At 52.2% G+C, this 15,374-nt stretch overlaps 1 protein-coding gene across 1 annotated transcript in view; it reads left to right on the top strand.

Annotated features, from left to right (window-relative positions):
• Nucleotides 1-14,523, top strand: part of NUP188 (nucleoporin 188) — a 46,817-nt gene extending 32,294 nt beyond the window's left edge. Inside the window, exons 22-44 of the mRNA XM_074331140.1 lie at nt 63-129; nt 909-1,037; nt 1,358-1,497; nt 2,313-2,419; nt 3,460-3,666; nt 3,786-3,955; nt 4,636-4,705; nt 5,132-5,199; nt 5,629-5,824; nt 7,485-7,562; nt 7,878-7,963; nt 8,228-8,373; nt 8,671-8,852; nt 10,562-10,762; nt 10,931-11,023; nt 11,434-11,592; nt 11,883-12,020; nt 12,622-12,696; nt 12,778-13,008; nt 13,119-13,250; nt 13,537-13,610; nt 13,729-13,858; nt 13,946-14,523. Coding sequence (XP_074187241.1) covers nt 63-129; nt 909-1,037; nt 1,358-1,497; nt 2,313-2,419; nt 3,460-3,666; nt 3,786-3,955; nt 4,636-4,705; nt 5,132-5,199; nt 5,629-5,824; nt 7,485-7,562; nt 7,878-7,963; nt 8,228-8,373; nt 8,671-8,852; nt 10,562-10,762; nt 10,931-11,023; nt 11,434-11,592; nt 11,883-12,020; nt 12,622-12,696; nt 12,778-13,008; nt 13,119-13,250; nt 13,537-13,610; nt 13,729-13,858; nt 13,946-14,122 — 3,056 coding nt within the window. The 3' untranslated portion in view covers nt 14,123-14,523. The remainder of the gene's footprint in view (nt 1-62; nt 130-908; nt 1,038-1,357; nt 1,498-2,312; nt 2,420-3,459; nt 3,667-3,785; nt 3,956-4,635; nt 4,706-5,131; nt 5,200-5,628; nt 5,825-7,484; nt 7,563-7,877; nt 7,964-8,227; nt 8,374-8,670; nt 8,853-10,561; nt 10,763-10,930; nt 11,024-11,433; nt 11,593-11,882; nt 12,021-12,621; nt 12,697-12,777; nt 13,009-13,118; nt 13,251-13,536; nt 13,611-13,728; nt 13,859-13,945) is intronic.
• The last annotated feature ends 851 nt before the right edge of the window (nt 14,524-15,374 follow it).

Here is a 15,374-nt window from a genome sequence, read left to right on the forward strand (position 1 = left end):
TTCTTGGGATAAGGGTCATCACACAAGGCCCCATCACTCCTGTGTCTTTTTCCGGAGTCCAGGTTGCCTGATCCTGGAGCTGATTCATGCGATACTGAACCTGTGCCATGAGACAGACCTGCACGGCAGGTATGAGGACCCCCATTGCTAGAGCCTGGTACTCTTGGATGCTGCCACTGGCCAAGAGAAGACGTGGGCTTCTGCTGCAGAGCCATGTCATCCTTCAGAGGCTGAGCCCGCAGCTCAGTACTCTGGAGGTTGATTTGCTTTCTTTTTTTTCAATTTTTATTTTATTTCTTTATTTACTTTTTCTTTTTTTCAATTTGCTTTTCACTAGACTGTTTCTCCTTTCTCCCTGTGGAGGAGAAGAACAAATGAAGTAGGGATGAGATTGTTTCCAATGAGATTGTTACACACACACACACACACACACACACACACACACACACACACACCATTTTTTATGATCTTTACAAAAGTTATGTATGTTCATTGGAAAATAGTCAGTGCAAAATGCCCTTTGTAAACCTGTTTTCCAGCGATGACTGTTAACAATTTAGTGTGTATTCTTCTAGGTTTTTCCTTCTGCTTGCTAATTGCTCTGTAACCATTCCCGTGCCACTACATAGAGATCTGTCTTGTTTTAATGGTTCCATGCATTCCATTGTGTGGATTAATCACGATTCATTTCAGTAAACATATCCATTAACTGATGGACATTTAGATCGTTTCTCGGGGTGATCTTTAACATCATGTCTGTTTAAGGAAAGTGATCAGAGTGCTTTCATCTGGCAAAGAGAGCTGATCTGTGTCACTCATGTCCAGTTGGTTAGGTTTGGACAATGCCTTTTCCTTCCAGTAATAAGTTTGGCGGCTCCCTGGTAACTCAGAATGCATCTGTCTTCCAGCCACACCCCCAGCCTGCAGTCTCTCTGCATCTGCAGCCTGGCCTACACAGAGGCTGGACAGACAGTTATCAATATCATGGGCATCGGCGTGGACACCATCGACATGGTGATGGCTGCTCAGCCTCGCAGGTAGGACTCTCTCTCCACCTTACCCCTGTACCTTTATTGTGGCTCCATGTTCTAAGAGCTTCAGTTTAAATGAGCTCGCAGTAGCTTTTTAAAGAGAACCTTTTTCCTCCAAGAACGTAGCCTTTATGTCACCTCGTGGTGCTGTATGAACTGGCACATAGCAAAGGGAGTTGATGACCCCTCCTCTCTCCTAGTTTGGAACCTCTGACAGGAGCTGTTGAACTCTGGGATGATTGTTGCAATCTAATTCATGAGAGCACATATGTTAGGAATGACATCATGTCGTCTGAATCAACTTTGGTTTCTGTTTGGCACCCTAGTGATGAGGCAGAGGGCCAGGGGCAGGGCCAGCTGCTGATCAAGACAGTGAAACTTGCGTTCTCCGTCACCAACAATGTTATTCGGCTGAAACCTCCTTCTAATGTGGTGTCTCCCCTGGAGCAGGCTCTCACACAACATGGTATGTATTTCTTTTCCATTCAGCAACATTTCTGCTGTAAGTCTATATTTCAGGCTGTGTTTATAGACATCGTCAGTATTTTCTGATTAACTCCATAAGGAAATTTGGGGATAATCACCAGCTTCCATCCTGGACATAGAAACAGGGGGACTGGATCATACTTCATTTCTGCTTCCTACTGATGACAGAATAATAGTTAAGACTCATGTTCAAAGTCAGACGGCCTTGGTTCCAATTTTGGCTATGATCAGCTGTGTGACCTTGGGCGCATTATTGAACAATTCTGCCTCATGTTTCTTGCCTCTAAAATGCGGATAATAGTAGTATCTACCATGTAAGATTATAATGAAGATTAAGTTACGTCCTGTAAAACATGGAGAGAAGTTTTTGTTTAAGTATTGACTGTTACTACTCTTACCTGAAACTACTCATTTAATCTTTTTGGGACCCATTTTCCTCATTTTCAAGTAGGTTTTTGGGTAAGGTCTAAGACCTGTTCTAGCTGTATCATTTGGGGTTTTTATGATTTTTGCATTTCAGTGCAATGCTTCAGTGTGATGTCTTTTCCTAACCTATTTGGTAAAAGACTACCTATTTTATTTTCTTCAGAATGTATTTTTGCTCTTAATGAACCCCCAAATCCTGCTTATCCTCTTGGCTACTGAAAAAGGAAAATGGTGTGGCCATCTGGATTCGCTCTGGTCCTCCAAGTACTTGAGGCTCATGCCCTCACATCTGTGAGCCTTTGGACATCAGCCTCTTAAGAACTTGAATCAGGGACACTTGGTATCTAACTGCTTCCTGTGCGTCTTCAGGTGCCCATGGGAACAACCTCATTGCTGTTCTTGCCAAGTACATCTACCACAAACATGACCCTGCCTTGCCACGTCTTGCCATCCAGCTGCTGAAACGTCTGGCCACGGTAGGCTCCCACTTGAGAAACCAAAGCCCCAGAAAACTGGCTTTGCCTGGGACCACTCTTGCCTTCTCCTAAGAGAAGCAGCTCATTTGGTCTTCTCTGACTTTTAAAGTGACATAGCCATGTGTATACACACACACACACACACACACACACACACTGTGTTTTATGAGGGATTTTTTTTTCCTGATTACAACAGACATACATACTCATTTTAAAATATTTATTTAAACGTTACAGATAAATGTAACATAGAAAAGTTAAGGTAGCCTATGATCCCCTCGAGATCCCTATGAGCAGGTTGGTATGCATCGCTCCCGATTTCTTTTTATCCATGCTTATATATTAAAGGGTGTTTGCGTGTGCGCTTTTGCTCTTTACAAAAGTAGAATTCCACTCTACATACTGTTTTTATGACTCACTTTCTTCATTTAACACCATATCTTGCAGTCTTTCCATGCGGGCACATTTGGAGCTACTTCATTATCTCTAATGCTTGCATGGCGTGCCGTATAAAGGATGCGTCCTAATGTGTCTCTCTCACTGTGACATTAATAAGCAGTGCGGTACTGAACGTTGTTACCCACAGAACTCTGTAAACTTTTGTTTACAGTTCCTAAAAATGAGATAGATGTCAGCGTTTAAATTTGTATTAGACATTTCCAAATTGTCCTCCAAAAAGGCTTGTAACAGTTTATACTCCTAACACAAAGTCTTGTATCCTTGCCACAATGGCTTCATCAGTTTTTTAATCTTTGCTAATCTAGTAGGCAAATCAGTATTATCTTGGTTTTTACTTTGCATATATTTAACCACGAGAGATGTTGCACATCTTTTGATGATGTTGATCATTATTTCTCTTGTGAATTGTTGGGCATCTTGTGATATACTTTGGGGTGATGTCCCTTTTAACCCAGAGCTGTGTGTCTGGATGATTTTCCCTTTCTGCCCGTTTTCTGAGAGTTCTCCAGCACCCTCCTGCAGGAGCCCTTTGGTTTTTCTGGAAGTAGTGCTCTGAGCCTGTGTGTCCCGGTCTCCACCAGGTGGCCCCAATGTCAGTGTACGCCTGCCTGGGCAATGACGCGGCTGCTATTCGTGATGCCTTCCTGACTCGACTGCAGAGCAAGATTGAGGACATGCGCATCAAAGTCATGATCCTGGAGTTCCTCACCGTTGCAGTAGAGACTCAGCCAGGCCTCATTGAGCTGTTTCTGAATCTGGAGGTGAAGGATGGCAGTGATGGTTCCAAGGTGAGCCTGCACCGGGGATGAAGCTGGGAGATGGCTCCGTCGGAGGTGGGTGCTGGGCCCTGCTCATGCGCTTGCTGGCAGCGGCCACGGCTCTGAACTCTCGCCTGACCCTCGTGCAGGAATTTAGCCTTGGGGTGTGGAGCTGCCTCCATGCGGTGCTGGACCTGATTGATTCCCAGCAGCAGGACCGCTACTGGTGCCCGCCCCTTCTGCATCGTGCAGCCATTGCCTTCCTACATGCGTTGTGGCAGGACCGGCGGGACAGTGCCATGCTGGTCCTCAGAACCAAGTAAGTCTGACTCCTCCAGAGTGTGTGTCCTTGTCTGTGAGGTGGGGGTAACAGGAGTTTCTTGAGGTTTGTTGTGACAGATCACTGAGCATCTGCACAAAAGATGCTTAGTAGTGCCTCGGTAGGCGAGCGCGGGTTTCCCTCCGCTGTTCTCTTTTTAATGCTACCACCAGCAGGGTCATCTTTACTCCTAGGTAAAGATGTGTTCTCTGTATAGTTCCCACCTTTTGTGTTCGTGCTTTCTGCCAACCCCAGCCCATTGTTTTGAGAAACAGTAGATTTAGATGAATGTGGCTTGATCAAGTCGTGCAACCGAATGAAACAACCTATTGTCTTGGACCCTGTTTGCACAAAGGGAAGGAACTTCAAAAAGGCTAACCAGGGGAGTCTTGCCTCCTTTCCCTCCTCACTCTTCCTTAGGGGGCTGTTGGAAATGAACAGTGGAGTGAGCCATGAGAGTTTTTATTGGTCAACTCTACAACTTACAATTGTGTTTCTTAAGAGGAAAACATAATTTTATCTGTGGAACCCTTTACATTTCTGTAGGAGCAAGTGACCTTTGAGACACATGGCAGGATTGGGACTGGTAAACTATGGTGAAGTAGCCACCAAAGAGAGGTGGAGAAGGGAGAAAGGACCGTGTGAGAGAAAGTGATTTACAACATGTATTTTCTTTTTAGACCCAAGTTTTGGGAGAATTTAACCAGTCCACTGTTTGGAACCCTTTCTCCTCCCTCAGAAACATCTGAGGTAAGCCATGGTGGAGGGGGCACAGAGACCGAAATCCTTGGGAGGAAAGGCTGGGCTGTGAGACTGATAGAAAGGTAGCTGTAGAAAACGGAGGTAGCTGTAGAAAACGGTACCTCCCCTCATTAAACAACCAGAATGCTGTCTTCACTCGAAACTTCTTTCTCAGAGAAATGCTTGCTTCCTCTCCCTGTGATGCTTTGGGAAGGAAAGTGGCATGTCACGCTCTGTGTTGATGGCTCCATGGTCTTCTCCACACACTCAGAGACATGTGGAACTGACGCTTCTGCCCTTGCAAGTCAGGTGCCCACTCACATTTGATAGGGAATGTGCTTTCTTGTTTCCTGAGTGTCGGGTCCCTTTCTGCGGGGACACCAGGGAAGAGGTTCTCCTCATGATCGGTGTCTGCTCTGCTCTCCCCCTCCACAGCCCAGCATCCTGGAGACCTGTGCCCTAATCATGAAGATAATCTGCTTGGAGATATACTATGTAGTTAAGTGAGTCCTTTCCCTTTTTGAGATTTTACTTAAGTGTGTGGGGGAGGGAGAGGCCATGGTGGCCTACCACTGGGTGTGTGGCTGTACGAGCCAAGGCAGAGGAGAGAGCTGGTTTGGGGCCATTTATGGAGGGCCACTGAGCTGAGTCCCTGGCCAGCCCATTGATGGCATTTATGATTGTCAGAAAGAGTTATTATGAAGCCAACTCCATGTGCTTGGGATTTCATGGAGGAGGAGTCCTGGAAATGGCGTCAGCCTAACCCGTTATGTTGAGCGAGAAGTCTGAGCCCCACACTTTGGAGGGATCGGCGCCGTCTGCCTTTAAGCCCATGTGAGGTTGCTTTCTCTGCCTCAGCAAGGGTCTGTGCCCATCACATTCCCATCTGCTTTCAACCTAACGGTAGGTTTTGTTTTTTCTTGTCACCCTAGGGGCTCACTAGACCAGTCATTAAAAGATACACTTAAGAAATTTTCCAGTGAGAAACGCTTTGCCTACTGGTCAGGGTATGTCAAGTCCTTGGCAGTCCACACGGCCGACACAGAGGGCAGCAGCTGCACCTCCGTGGTAGAATATCAGATGCTGGTCTCCGCCTGGAGGATGCTTCTCATCATCGCCACCAGCCACGTAAGAACCTCCTGGGGCGAGTTTTCACTTTGGTTTCCTAGCAACAGTGTGCTGGGGTACCTATCGGATACAGCGCCTTGGGATGAAGCATGAATCAGGGTTTTTCCCTGAGAGCTAAAAAAATGTAATACGTTCTGTGTCAAAAGATGGGGGCTAACCTGGGGTATTTGAGGGTGCAGGTCCAACAGGAGATCCTTAAGTAAAGTGCAGAGAAGTAAATTGAAATCCCTTCAGACATTCCTAAAAGCCTCCTGTGGCTGCCTTACCAGCCTTGGCTAAGTCCCGGGGCTCCTCCCTTCATCTGCCTCGCGTGCACATGTATTACTGCCTTCTCACGCCGTGTACCCTGTGGACGCTGGGTACATATTTGTTGACTAGTCAGCAGGTAGCTGTAACAGCTGCTGCAGCACCCTCTCTAGAGAGCAGTTTGTTTTCACTCGTTCTAGAAACTGCATTTCCTGGTCTTAGAAAAAGAACAGAGGCCATTAGCACCACACTGTGTGTCTACTGAGAGTTGGTTTTTAGAAAGAGAGCTAACATTTGAGAGGAGTTTGTATTTTTTTCTAGGCATTTTTTTGTGGCTTCACACCATCATGCTGTGTAGGAAGGACTTGGTGTTGAATTGTTCTACCCTGGGGGATCCAGATTAATATCTTGATCTCATTAATAATGTCAGCTTGATGGATGCCCCTTGTGCCAAGCGTACTCTTACATCTTCTGTGACTTGTCTCCTCGGGCCAGACTGCCTTGGTCTTGGAGCTTTGCTGTGGCGCAGCAGTTATAGAGCCCTGAGAATGCGGACACTCCAAAGGCACAGCCGTCTTTGGGGAATGATTGATTTCCCCCGGGAATAACCTGGGTATCACCTGCCTTTTAGGCCCTAGCTAGGCAGTAGTTCCTGAATTGTTCTTGAAAATCTAACCAACCCCCCTAGGAAGTCCAGGATATTGATCATTCATTCCTTTAACAGATATTAATGGAATGCTTACCATGTGCCAGGCTATAGCAGTGAACAAGGCAGATCAGGTCTTTGATCTCGTAGAGAGGGAGGCAAATTGTCAACAAACTCACAAAGAAATAAATATGGTTTCTGATTGTGGTAATTCACTATGAAGGAAATAATCAGGCTGCTATGGTAGCAAATGCTAAAGTAGGGCAGGAGTAGTCAGGGAGGCCCTATCTGAGGAGGTGATGTCCAAACTGAGACCTGAATATGTGAAAGTGTCTCCCAGGTGCAGAGCCTGGAGGCAAGAGTGCAAGGGTCCAGAAGTGGAAAAGAACTTGGTATGTTCAAGGAGGAGGGAGGAGGCCAGTAGGGCTACCATTGAGAGCACAGTGGGTGTCATACCAAAGTCATTTGGAGCAGGTCCTGTGGGGCCGCCAGGCCTTGCTGAGGAGTTTGTGTTTCCAGTGTCCTGGGAAGCCTTTGAAGGGTCTAAGCAAAGGAAGGGCATCATCAGAAGGAGGTGAACTTGGACTTGATTTTGACCATATCTAAGAAAAAGAAACAGACAAAGAAACAGCAGGGCCCTCAAGCCCCTTTGTAATCAGGGAGACAGTGACTTATCAATGACTAATTGCCTGACAGAGGAGCTCATGTTTCTTGGCTTCTGATGTCTGAGAAACGTTCCCGCTGGCATTCTTTTCTGTTCCTTTGCAGGCAGAGATAATGCACCTGACCGACTCTGCAGTGCGTCGCCAGCTCTTTCTCGATGTGCTTGATGGGACCAAAGCATTAGTAAGTGTGTCTGGGAGGTTTCATGCTCCTCCTCGGGAGAAGGTTTCTGAAATCAAGTAGCTCAGTAGTCTGCGGTTGCACAAGTGGTCAGGCCATAGGGCTCAGTCAGTCTGGGACGCCTGAGGCTGCACTGGGGAGGCAGAGTTCTGCTGTTGCTGTGCCAGCCCCAGGCCTCTCCCTGTGTCCCACCCCTGTTAGCTCACTGCTGGGAAACAAAGGCAGGAGACAAAAGGTACCCTGTGCATAGAGCCGGCATCCTGTGGCTGTACCTGCTCAGGAAACCTGACTGCTAACTGGTCTGCTGTCCTACCTTAGCTCCTAGTCCCGGCCTCAGGGACCTGCCTCCGCCTGGGTTCCATGCTGTGTACTCTGCTGGTTATCCTCCTGCGGCAGTGGAAGAGGTGAGTGCCGTGCCAGGAGAGGCGGCCTGCGGCCGGGCTGCCTCACTGGGGCCTGCTCAATCCTCTTTCCTGACCCTTTGCCTTCCTGAAGGGGAGAAAAATGGGTGTGAGATGGGCTAGCTTTCCATCATGGAGCAGGACTGGCGGAGCAAACAGGATGCTTGGCCGACTGCCCAGTGGGCATCCTGAGATGGCACAGTGACACGTTGTGGCCTTTCTGTGAGCTGTGTTCTCCTCTTCCTCTCCACTCCATGTTATTTCTAGAGAGTTAGGTCCTGTGGATGAGATCCTCGGACCCTTGACAGAGATCCTGGAGGGCGTGCTGCAGGCAGACCAGCACCTCATGGAGAAGACCAAGGCCAAGGTGTTTTCTGCTTTCATCACCGCACTGCAGATGAAGGAGATGAGAGGTGAGGGCGGGGTGGGGGTGGGGCCGGGGCTGGTGGGCGGGGTAGGAAAGCGGCCCCGCCTCTGCTGGCAGCCAGAGCCCAACACTCCCCACGTGGGGGTGGAGTTCTCCGTCTTAGAACTCTGGTCTTTAGGAAAACTCCTTTTCTTCCCACTTGTTTCTCCTCCCCTCCCAGGGGATAGAGACTATGCCTCTTGGCAGCATGCTGTGTTCCCAGCTGCCTGCCTGGGAAGCAAACCCTGGTGTGCAGTGAGAGGTGGCATGGTGACTATGACCTTGTGCCCTGTCTGCTCTGCAGTGAGTGACATCCCCCAGTACTCGCAGCTGGTGCTGAATGTCTGTGAAACCCTCCAAGAAGAGGTGATTGCGCTCTTCGACCAGACCCGCCACAGTCTGGCATCAGGCAATGCCACAGAGGACAAGGACAGCATGGAGACCGACGACTGCTCACGGCCCCGGCACAAGGACCAGCGTGATGGGGTGAGGGCGCGCCCTGGGAAGCTGTCTGTGCTTCTACCTGCGTCCAGCAAACAGGAGCTGCCTGCCTGCCTGCTGTGTGCCAGGCCCTAGGGCTGCTTAGTGACCAAGAGAGTTCACAGCCTGGTGGAGAAACTTAGTAATATCAGACTAAATTTCAAAGAAGCACTGGCATGGCATGTGGCCAGTCCTGCCGGGGAGAGATTCCTGGGGACGTCCAACCTGGGGTTCTCACCTAATCCAGTGACTCCCGAGAAAGTGCCCTTTCCGCAGTGACCTGAGCAGGCTGGTGTGAGCAAAGGTGCAGTGAGCTCTGCAGAGCCAGGGGCAAGAGGGTGGGCAGCCTTGTCAGGGTGTTTGATTGGGGTCCTAGGAAACGATTTAAGGCTTTTAAGCAGGGAGAGAAATGACCAGATTTGTACTTTAGAAAGATCACTCTGGATACAGTATAGAACGGTGCTTTTCAAACTGTGAGTCATGACCTGTTACTCAGTCTTGAGATGAGCTCATTTGGTTACAACCAGCATTTTTTTTTTTTCTTTTAAATTATTTACTTTATTATTATTATTTTTTTTTTTTTTTTAAGTCAAGCTGTTGTCCTTTCAATCTTAGTTGTGTGGAGGGTGCTGTTCAGCTTCAAGTTGTTGTCCTTTCAGTCTTAGTTGTGGAGGGCGCAGCTCAGCTCCAGGTCCAGTTGCCATTGCTAGTTGCAGGGGGCACAGCCCACCATCCCTTGCGGGAGTCGAACCGGCAACCTTGTGGTTCAGAGGACACGCTCCAACCAACTGAGCCATCCGGGAGCTCAGCGGTAGCTCAGTTCAAGGTGCCGTGTTCAATTTTAGTTGCAGGGGGCACTGCCCACCATCCCTTGCGGGAGTCGAGGAATTGAACTGGCAACCTTGTGGTTGAGAGCCCGCGCTCCAACCAACAACTGAGCCATCCGGGAGGCAGCTCAGCTCAAGGTGCTGTGTTCAATCTTAGTTGCAGGGGGCAGAGCCCACCATCCCTTGCGGGACTCGAGGAATTGAACTGGCAACCTTGTGGTTGAGAGCCCACTGGCCCATGTGGGAATTGAACCGGCAGCCTTCGGAGTTAGGAGCACGGAGCTCTAACCACCTGAGCCACCGGGCTGGCCCCACAACCAGCATTTTTAAAAAATGAAGAAGAAAATATTAAAATGTCCGCTTTATAGCACGTGAGGGGGGGTACTGTTCAATGAAAATAGGTGTATACTGGGGCACAGTGTGACGGTGCTTATTCCTGTGGGACGTGGTCAGAAATGTCTGAAAAGCCACCGGTATAAAGAATTGATTAGGGAGGATCCAGAGAGGACGAAGAAGCGCAGCTTAGGATGTCACTGCCTAGTGCACCCTGACGCCACGCAGTGACAGAGTCCGGGGAAGTGACCGATGTGGGACCGGAAGCAGCACTGATGCCGCTGATGGCAGTTTGGGTGACGGGGGAGGGAAGAGTCAAAGGTAGTCCTGTCAGGGGCTCATGAGTGTGGATGCAGTTGCCAGTCCCTGCCTGAGGTGGCCTGGGAGGCAGAGCAGGCCTGTGAGACCCCGGTTCTGGTCTCATCCAGCTCACTTGTCGTGTATATGTGTGACCAAGGGAGGCCTCGGGCAGCCAGGCGCAGGGCTGGCTGGTCTCCGTCTCCTCCCACTCCGCTTCCTTCCCTCATACCCATCTTTGCCCCTGGGCCCCAGCAGGTGTGTGTCCTCGGGCTGCACCTGGCCAAGGAGCTGTGTGAGGTGGATGAGGACGGTGACTCATGGCTGCAGGTGACCCGCAGGCTCCCCATCCTGCCGACCCTCTTCACCACCCTGGAGGTGAGCCTCCGCCTGAAGCAGAACCTGCATTTCACCGAGGCAGCATTGCACCTACTCCTCACCCTGGCTCGCACCCAGCAGGTAGGCGGCAAGCCCAGGGCAGGAAGGAGCCTCCTCACTTGTGCTGGGCAGGTTCTGGCACTGCCTGCGATTCTCCCAGAAGCTCTGGTCTAGCCTGAGAGCTCCACCTGCCACAGGTGGGCGTCTGCACGGCGAGGTTCCATCTCATTCCATGTCTGTCCCGCCCAGGGAGCCACAGCAGTGGCTGGAGCCGGCGTCACCCAGAGCGTTTGTTTGCCCCTCCTGAGTGTGTACCAGCTCAGCAGCAATGGGACGGTGCAGGTGAGTGCCAGGGGCCTGTCAGACTGCACCTCCAGTGGAAAAGGGCGCCCCCGCCCCACTTGGCCCGGAAGTTGCTCTCTTTAGTGGCTGGTGTACTGCATGGATGGTACGGAATCCCTGCACCCTCCCCTACTCTCGCCCCCCCCACCCCACCCGCCCCATGACCTCCAGTAAGAGAAGCGCACACGGCTAGTTAGTGGCAGACCTGAGTCTAGAACCCAGGATTCTTGTATCTGCCTAGTGCTCTTCCCTTGTGGTCTTGCTGGTCCCCAGGTGAGACCACGCCCATTCCAGGAGGTTCCTCCTCCCAGCAGCCAGCCGGCCTTAGCTGCTGTGCTGCCGGAGGCCCTGCTGTTCCCGTCAGCCAGTTCCCGGCCCCATGTCCTAATTTTGTCTGCTGGTTGTCTTAGACACCTAGCACCTCTCGGAAGTCCCTGGATGCCCCCTCGTGGCCGGGGGTCTACCGCCTGTCCATGTCCTTGATGGAGCGGCTCCTCAAAACTCTGCGCTACAACTTCCTGACCGAGGCCCTGGACTTTGTGGGTGTTCACCAGGAGCGGACCTTACAGGTGAGGGGCTGCCAGCATCATAGCGGGGGGCCTGGGCCATTCGGGGCTGGAGGCTCCGTTGCTGAGTGGGCTCGGGGCCTCCATTTCTGAGGTGCTCTAAGGGCTGCCGGCTGACTGGCCAACCTGTGCAGCTGCTCTGCTGCGTGAGGGGATCAGCTCAGACAGAACCTCTTAGTCGTAACGCCAAACCCCTGCTGTACTGCCATCTGTGTTTGTGGGCCCAGAACCTGTCCTCCCTGCAGGCGTGTCAGGTCCCTGCGTCACCCCATCCTTGCCTTCTCTGCTCCCAGTGCCTCAACGCCGTGAGGACGGTGCAGAGCCTGGCGTGCCTGGAGGAGGCGGACCACACCGTGGGCTTCATTCTGCAGCTCTCCAGCTTCATGAAGGAGTGGCACTTCCACCTGCCTCAGCTCATGCGGGACGTCCAGGTGGGGCCTCAGACGTGGTGTCTTGGAGGGGTCTGGGGAAGTGCTTGGGGACAGCGCACTGGCTGCTCTCTCGGGCACCTCCAGTGAATTGCAGCCCACCCTTGGAACGTGGGCTTTTTGCTCGGAGCACCGTGTTTGGTTTCATGTTGCTTCCTCTGGAGCTAAATGTTCCCTCCTCAGCATAGGGCAGCCATGCAGGTTAAGAGCCTGGGCTTTATTGTTCAGGTCTTGGTCTGCTTCTCTTAGGAACAGGCCTGGAGCTGGGAACCAGCAGAGAACTGGGCAGGGAAGGAACACAGGCGTCTGTCTCTGCTGGAGTGTGACCTTAGCCAGGTCATGTCCCCTTCTCTAAGCTTTTTCTTCTTCTGTAAGATGGGGAAATACCCTCCCCGTTTGTTTCCTGAGGACTTACTGTGCCAGGCCTTGAGTTAGGTTCCGGGAAGCTGTCCAGGCCTCTGTTGCCCCACAGTGCAGAGTTAGCATACTTAGCGGTTGGAAGAGTTTCAGCTGGAGAACGTGGGGAGGTGAACGTGGGCACCTGCTCGCGAGTCCAAGAAGCTGCCGCCAAAAGAAGCCCTCGTCTTTCCTGTGTTTGCCCCAGGTAAACCTGGGCTACCTGTGCCAGGCCTGCGCCTCCCTGCTGCACAGCCGCGCGATGCTCCAGCACTGCTTACAGGTAAAGCCCCGCCCGCCACGGCTGCCTGGACTGCGCGCCCTGCTTCCTGTGCGCCACCTCCCTTTCTTGTCTCCCCTCCAGAACAAAAATGGGGATGGCATCCCCTCAGCCGTCGCCCCCCGAGTTCAGCGGCCTCCCACAGCTGGGGCCCCCTCCTGCTCCTCGTCTTCCAAGCAGCCCACTGCTGACACAGAGGCTTCGGAGCAGCGAGCCCTGCACATGGTCCAGTACGGCCTCCTGAAGATCCTCAGCAGGACCTTGGCGGCCCTGCGCCACTTCACCCCCGACGTCTGCCAGATCCTGCTGGACCAGGTACCAGCACCACCTGCGCTGCGCCACCAGCCTCCCCGCAGTGAGCCATGAGGCTCGGCTGCTGCCTGGGGCCCTGGCTGGCCCTGCAATGCCCTTGTCTTGCCTTGCAGTCCTTGGACCTTGCTGAATACAACTTTCTGTTTGCCCTGAGCTTCACTACGCCCACCTTTGACTCTGAAGTGGCTCCCTCCTTTGGGACCCTTCTGGCCACAGTGAACGTGGCCCTAAACATGCTCGGAGAGGTAAGCTGGCCGCTGTCTGGCCCCCTCCACCCAAGTCTTCTTCCAGTTCACCCCTTACTAACCGTGACCTTGGACACAATTACCTAGCCTTTCTTTCGTGAAAGAGCCTGTTTCTCTTTCACAAAAGCACTATGGTAGAGATGACCTCTGTTGAGAACAACTGTGAGGATTAAATGAGGTAACTAATAAAATTGCTTAGTGCAGGACCTGCCAGGTAGGAAGCTCTCGGTGAGTCGGAGCTGTCACTGTTACCTGATTTTTTGACCCCTTGTTTCTCTTTCTCCAGCTGGACAAGAAAAAGGAGCCCCTCACCCAGGCTGTGGGGCTCAGCACACAGGCGGAAGGGACCAGAACACTGAAGTAAGAAAGCTCTCCTGGGGTTGGGGCAGTCACGGGCCGGCTCTGCTCTTGGCTCACAGCCGACCTGGCACCTGCCAGCTTGGCCCTCTGCAACAGTGCCAACCTTACTCCGTCCCAGGTCCCTCCTGATGTTTACCATGGAGAACTGCTTCTACCTGCTCATCTCCCAGGCAATGCGCTACCTTAGGGACCCGGCTGTGCACCCCCGGGACAAACAGCGGATGAAGCAGGAGCTCAGCTCCGAGTTGGTATGGAGGGCTCAGGGCCCGGCCTGGAGGGGGCAGCGCCCGAGGGTGGGGGGTGCTGGGCCTCATCAGCCTTTTTCTCTCCCATAGAGCACGCTGCTCTCCAGCCTCTCACGCTACTTCCGCAGGGGCGCCCCCAGCTCCCCTGCTGCTGGTGTCCTCCCCTCGCCTCAGGGCAAGTCCACTTCTCTCTCCAAGGCCAGCTCCGAGAGTCAGGAGCCTCTGATCCAGCTAGTGCAGGCCTTTGTCCGGCACGTGCAAAGATAGGGCAGCGGCATGTCGCTCGCCTGCCCCTCTCCACCAGCCTGCACAGCCCTGCCGGCGCCGCCTGGGACTGAGCAGCTGCCGTCCCCCTCAGCATAGCCATGACTCCAGCCACCCACCGACACACTGGCATTATTTTTGTAATAGAGCAAGGTCAGCCTCAGGGGTGCGGAGCCACAAGTCTGCTGTGCTCAGCGCCCCTCAACGTGCCCCCGAGGTGTATTCCTTTCCTTCGAGCATTCCCCAGAGCACTTGACCCCGGCCCAGGGGAGAGGTGGGAGCCAGTGTCACGTGCAGCCAGGAGTGTGCACGGGTTTGAAAGTGTTTTCCATGCTCTGTTCTTGCAGTTTTTTGGTAATACTGTGGTCTATTTATACAAATATTAAAATACTGTTTATAGACAAGTGTGTGATGTGTGCCTTCAAAGCCCAGGAATGACTAGCCAGCCAGCTCAGCGCATGGAACAGTCTTCCTCCGCCCGGGGCCTGGGAGTGGAGCAGTTTGGGGAAGGCGGAATGTTTGATGGTTGACTCAGTAACATCCCTCCATTAATGTTCACAGGTGCGTGTGCTGGGTGGACACTCAGCTTTTCCCTTCCTTGGCCTCCCCCACCCCTGCCCCACACATACCCACTTGCCAGCTGGCTGAGCTTATCAGTGGGTGTAGCCTTTGGTGAAGCTGGGCTGTTTCCCATTTATAGCTGTGCCCCTGCCTTCCTCTACTTCTCCCCCCTCCCCGCCTCTCAGAAGCCCCGGCCGTCCTTTGGCCTCCTTAGAACTTAGTTTTAAGGGCCTGGGCATAAGGGCCTTAATTTAAAACCTGGTTTGTAGCCCAAACCCACCACTTGAAGTTTCTAGAATCAGACTTGCCTGGGCTAACGTCCCTGTGGCCACTTGCCAGTTATGGTGCCTGGAGGGGGTGACCTGATCTCCCCTCATCTGTGAGGACATGAGAATATACATGAATGTGCTTCGCTCAATGCCGGGCCAAGGAAACAGGCAATAGTGTTTACTAGAGCTTAAACCATCACGCAACTTGTACAGTCCACACCACTGTGCCCCAATTTAGGAAAGCTTTTCTTGGGAATAAAATGTCTACTATGCAGCTTCACGTACAGGAACTGCGCTCGCTACCATGTGAGCAGCGCACGCCCTGTGGGAGAAAGGGCGTGCTGTGACCGGCGCTCTCAAGAACTTCCCTTCCCTCTGCCCTAGTGCTTCTGGGAGGGGCCGACAGCACTTTGTACCACACACCC

This window comes from Rhinolophus sinicus, linkage group LG04 (genome assembly GCF_036562045.2).
Source record: "Rhinolophus sinicus isolate RSC01 linkage group LG04, ASM3656204v1, whole genome shotgun sequence".
Taxonomy (NCBI): Eukaryota; Metazoa; Chordata; class Mammalia; order Chiroptera; family Rhinolophidae; genus Rhinolophus; species Rhinolophus sinicus.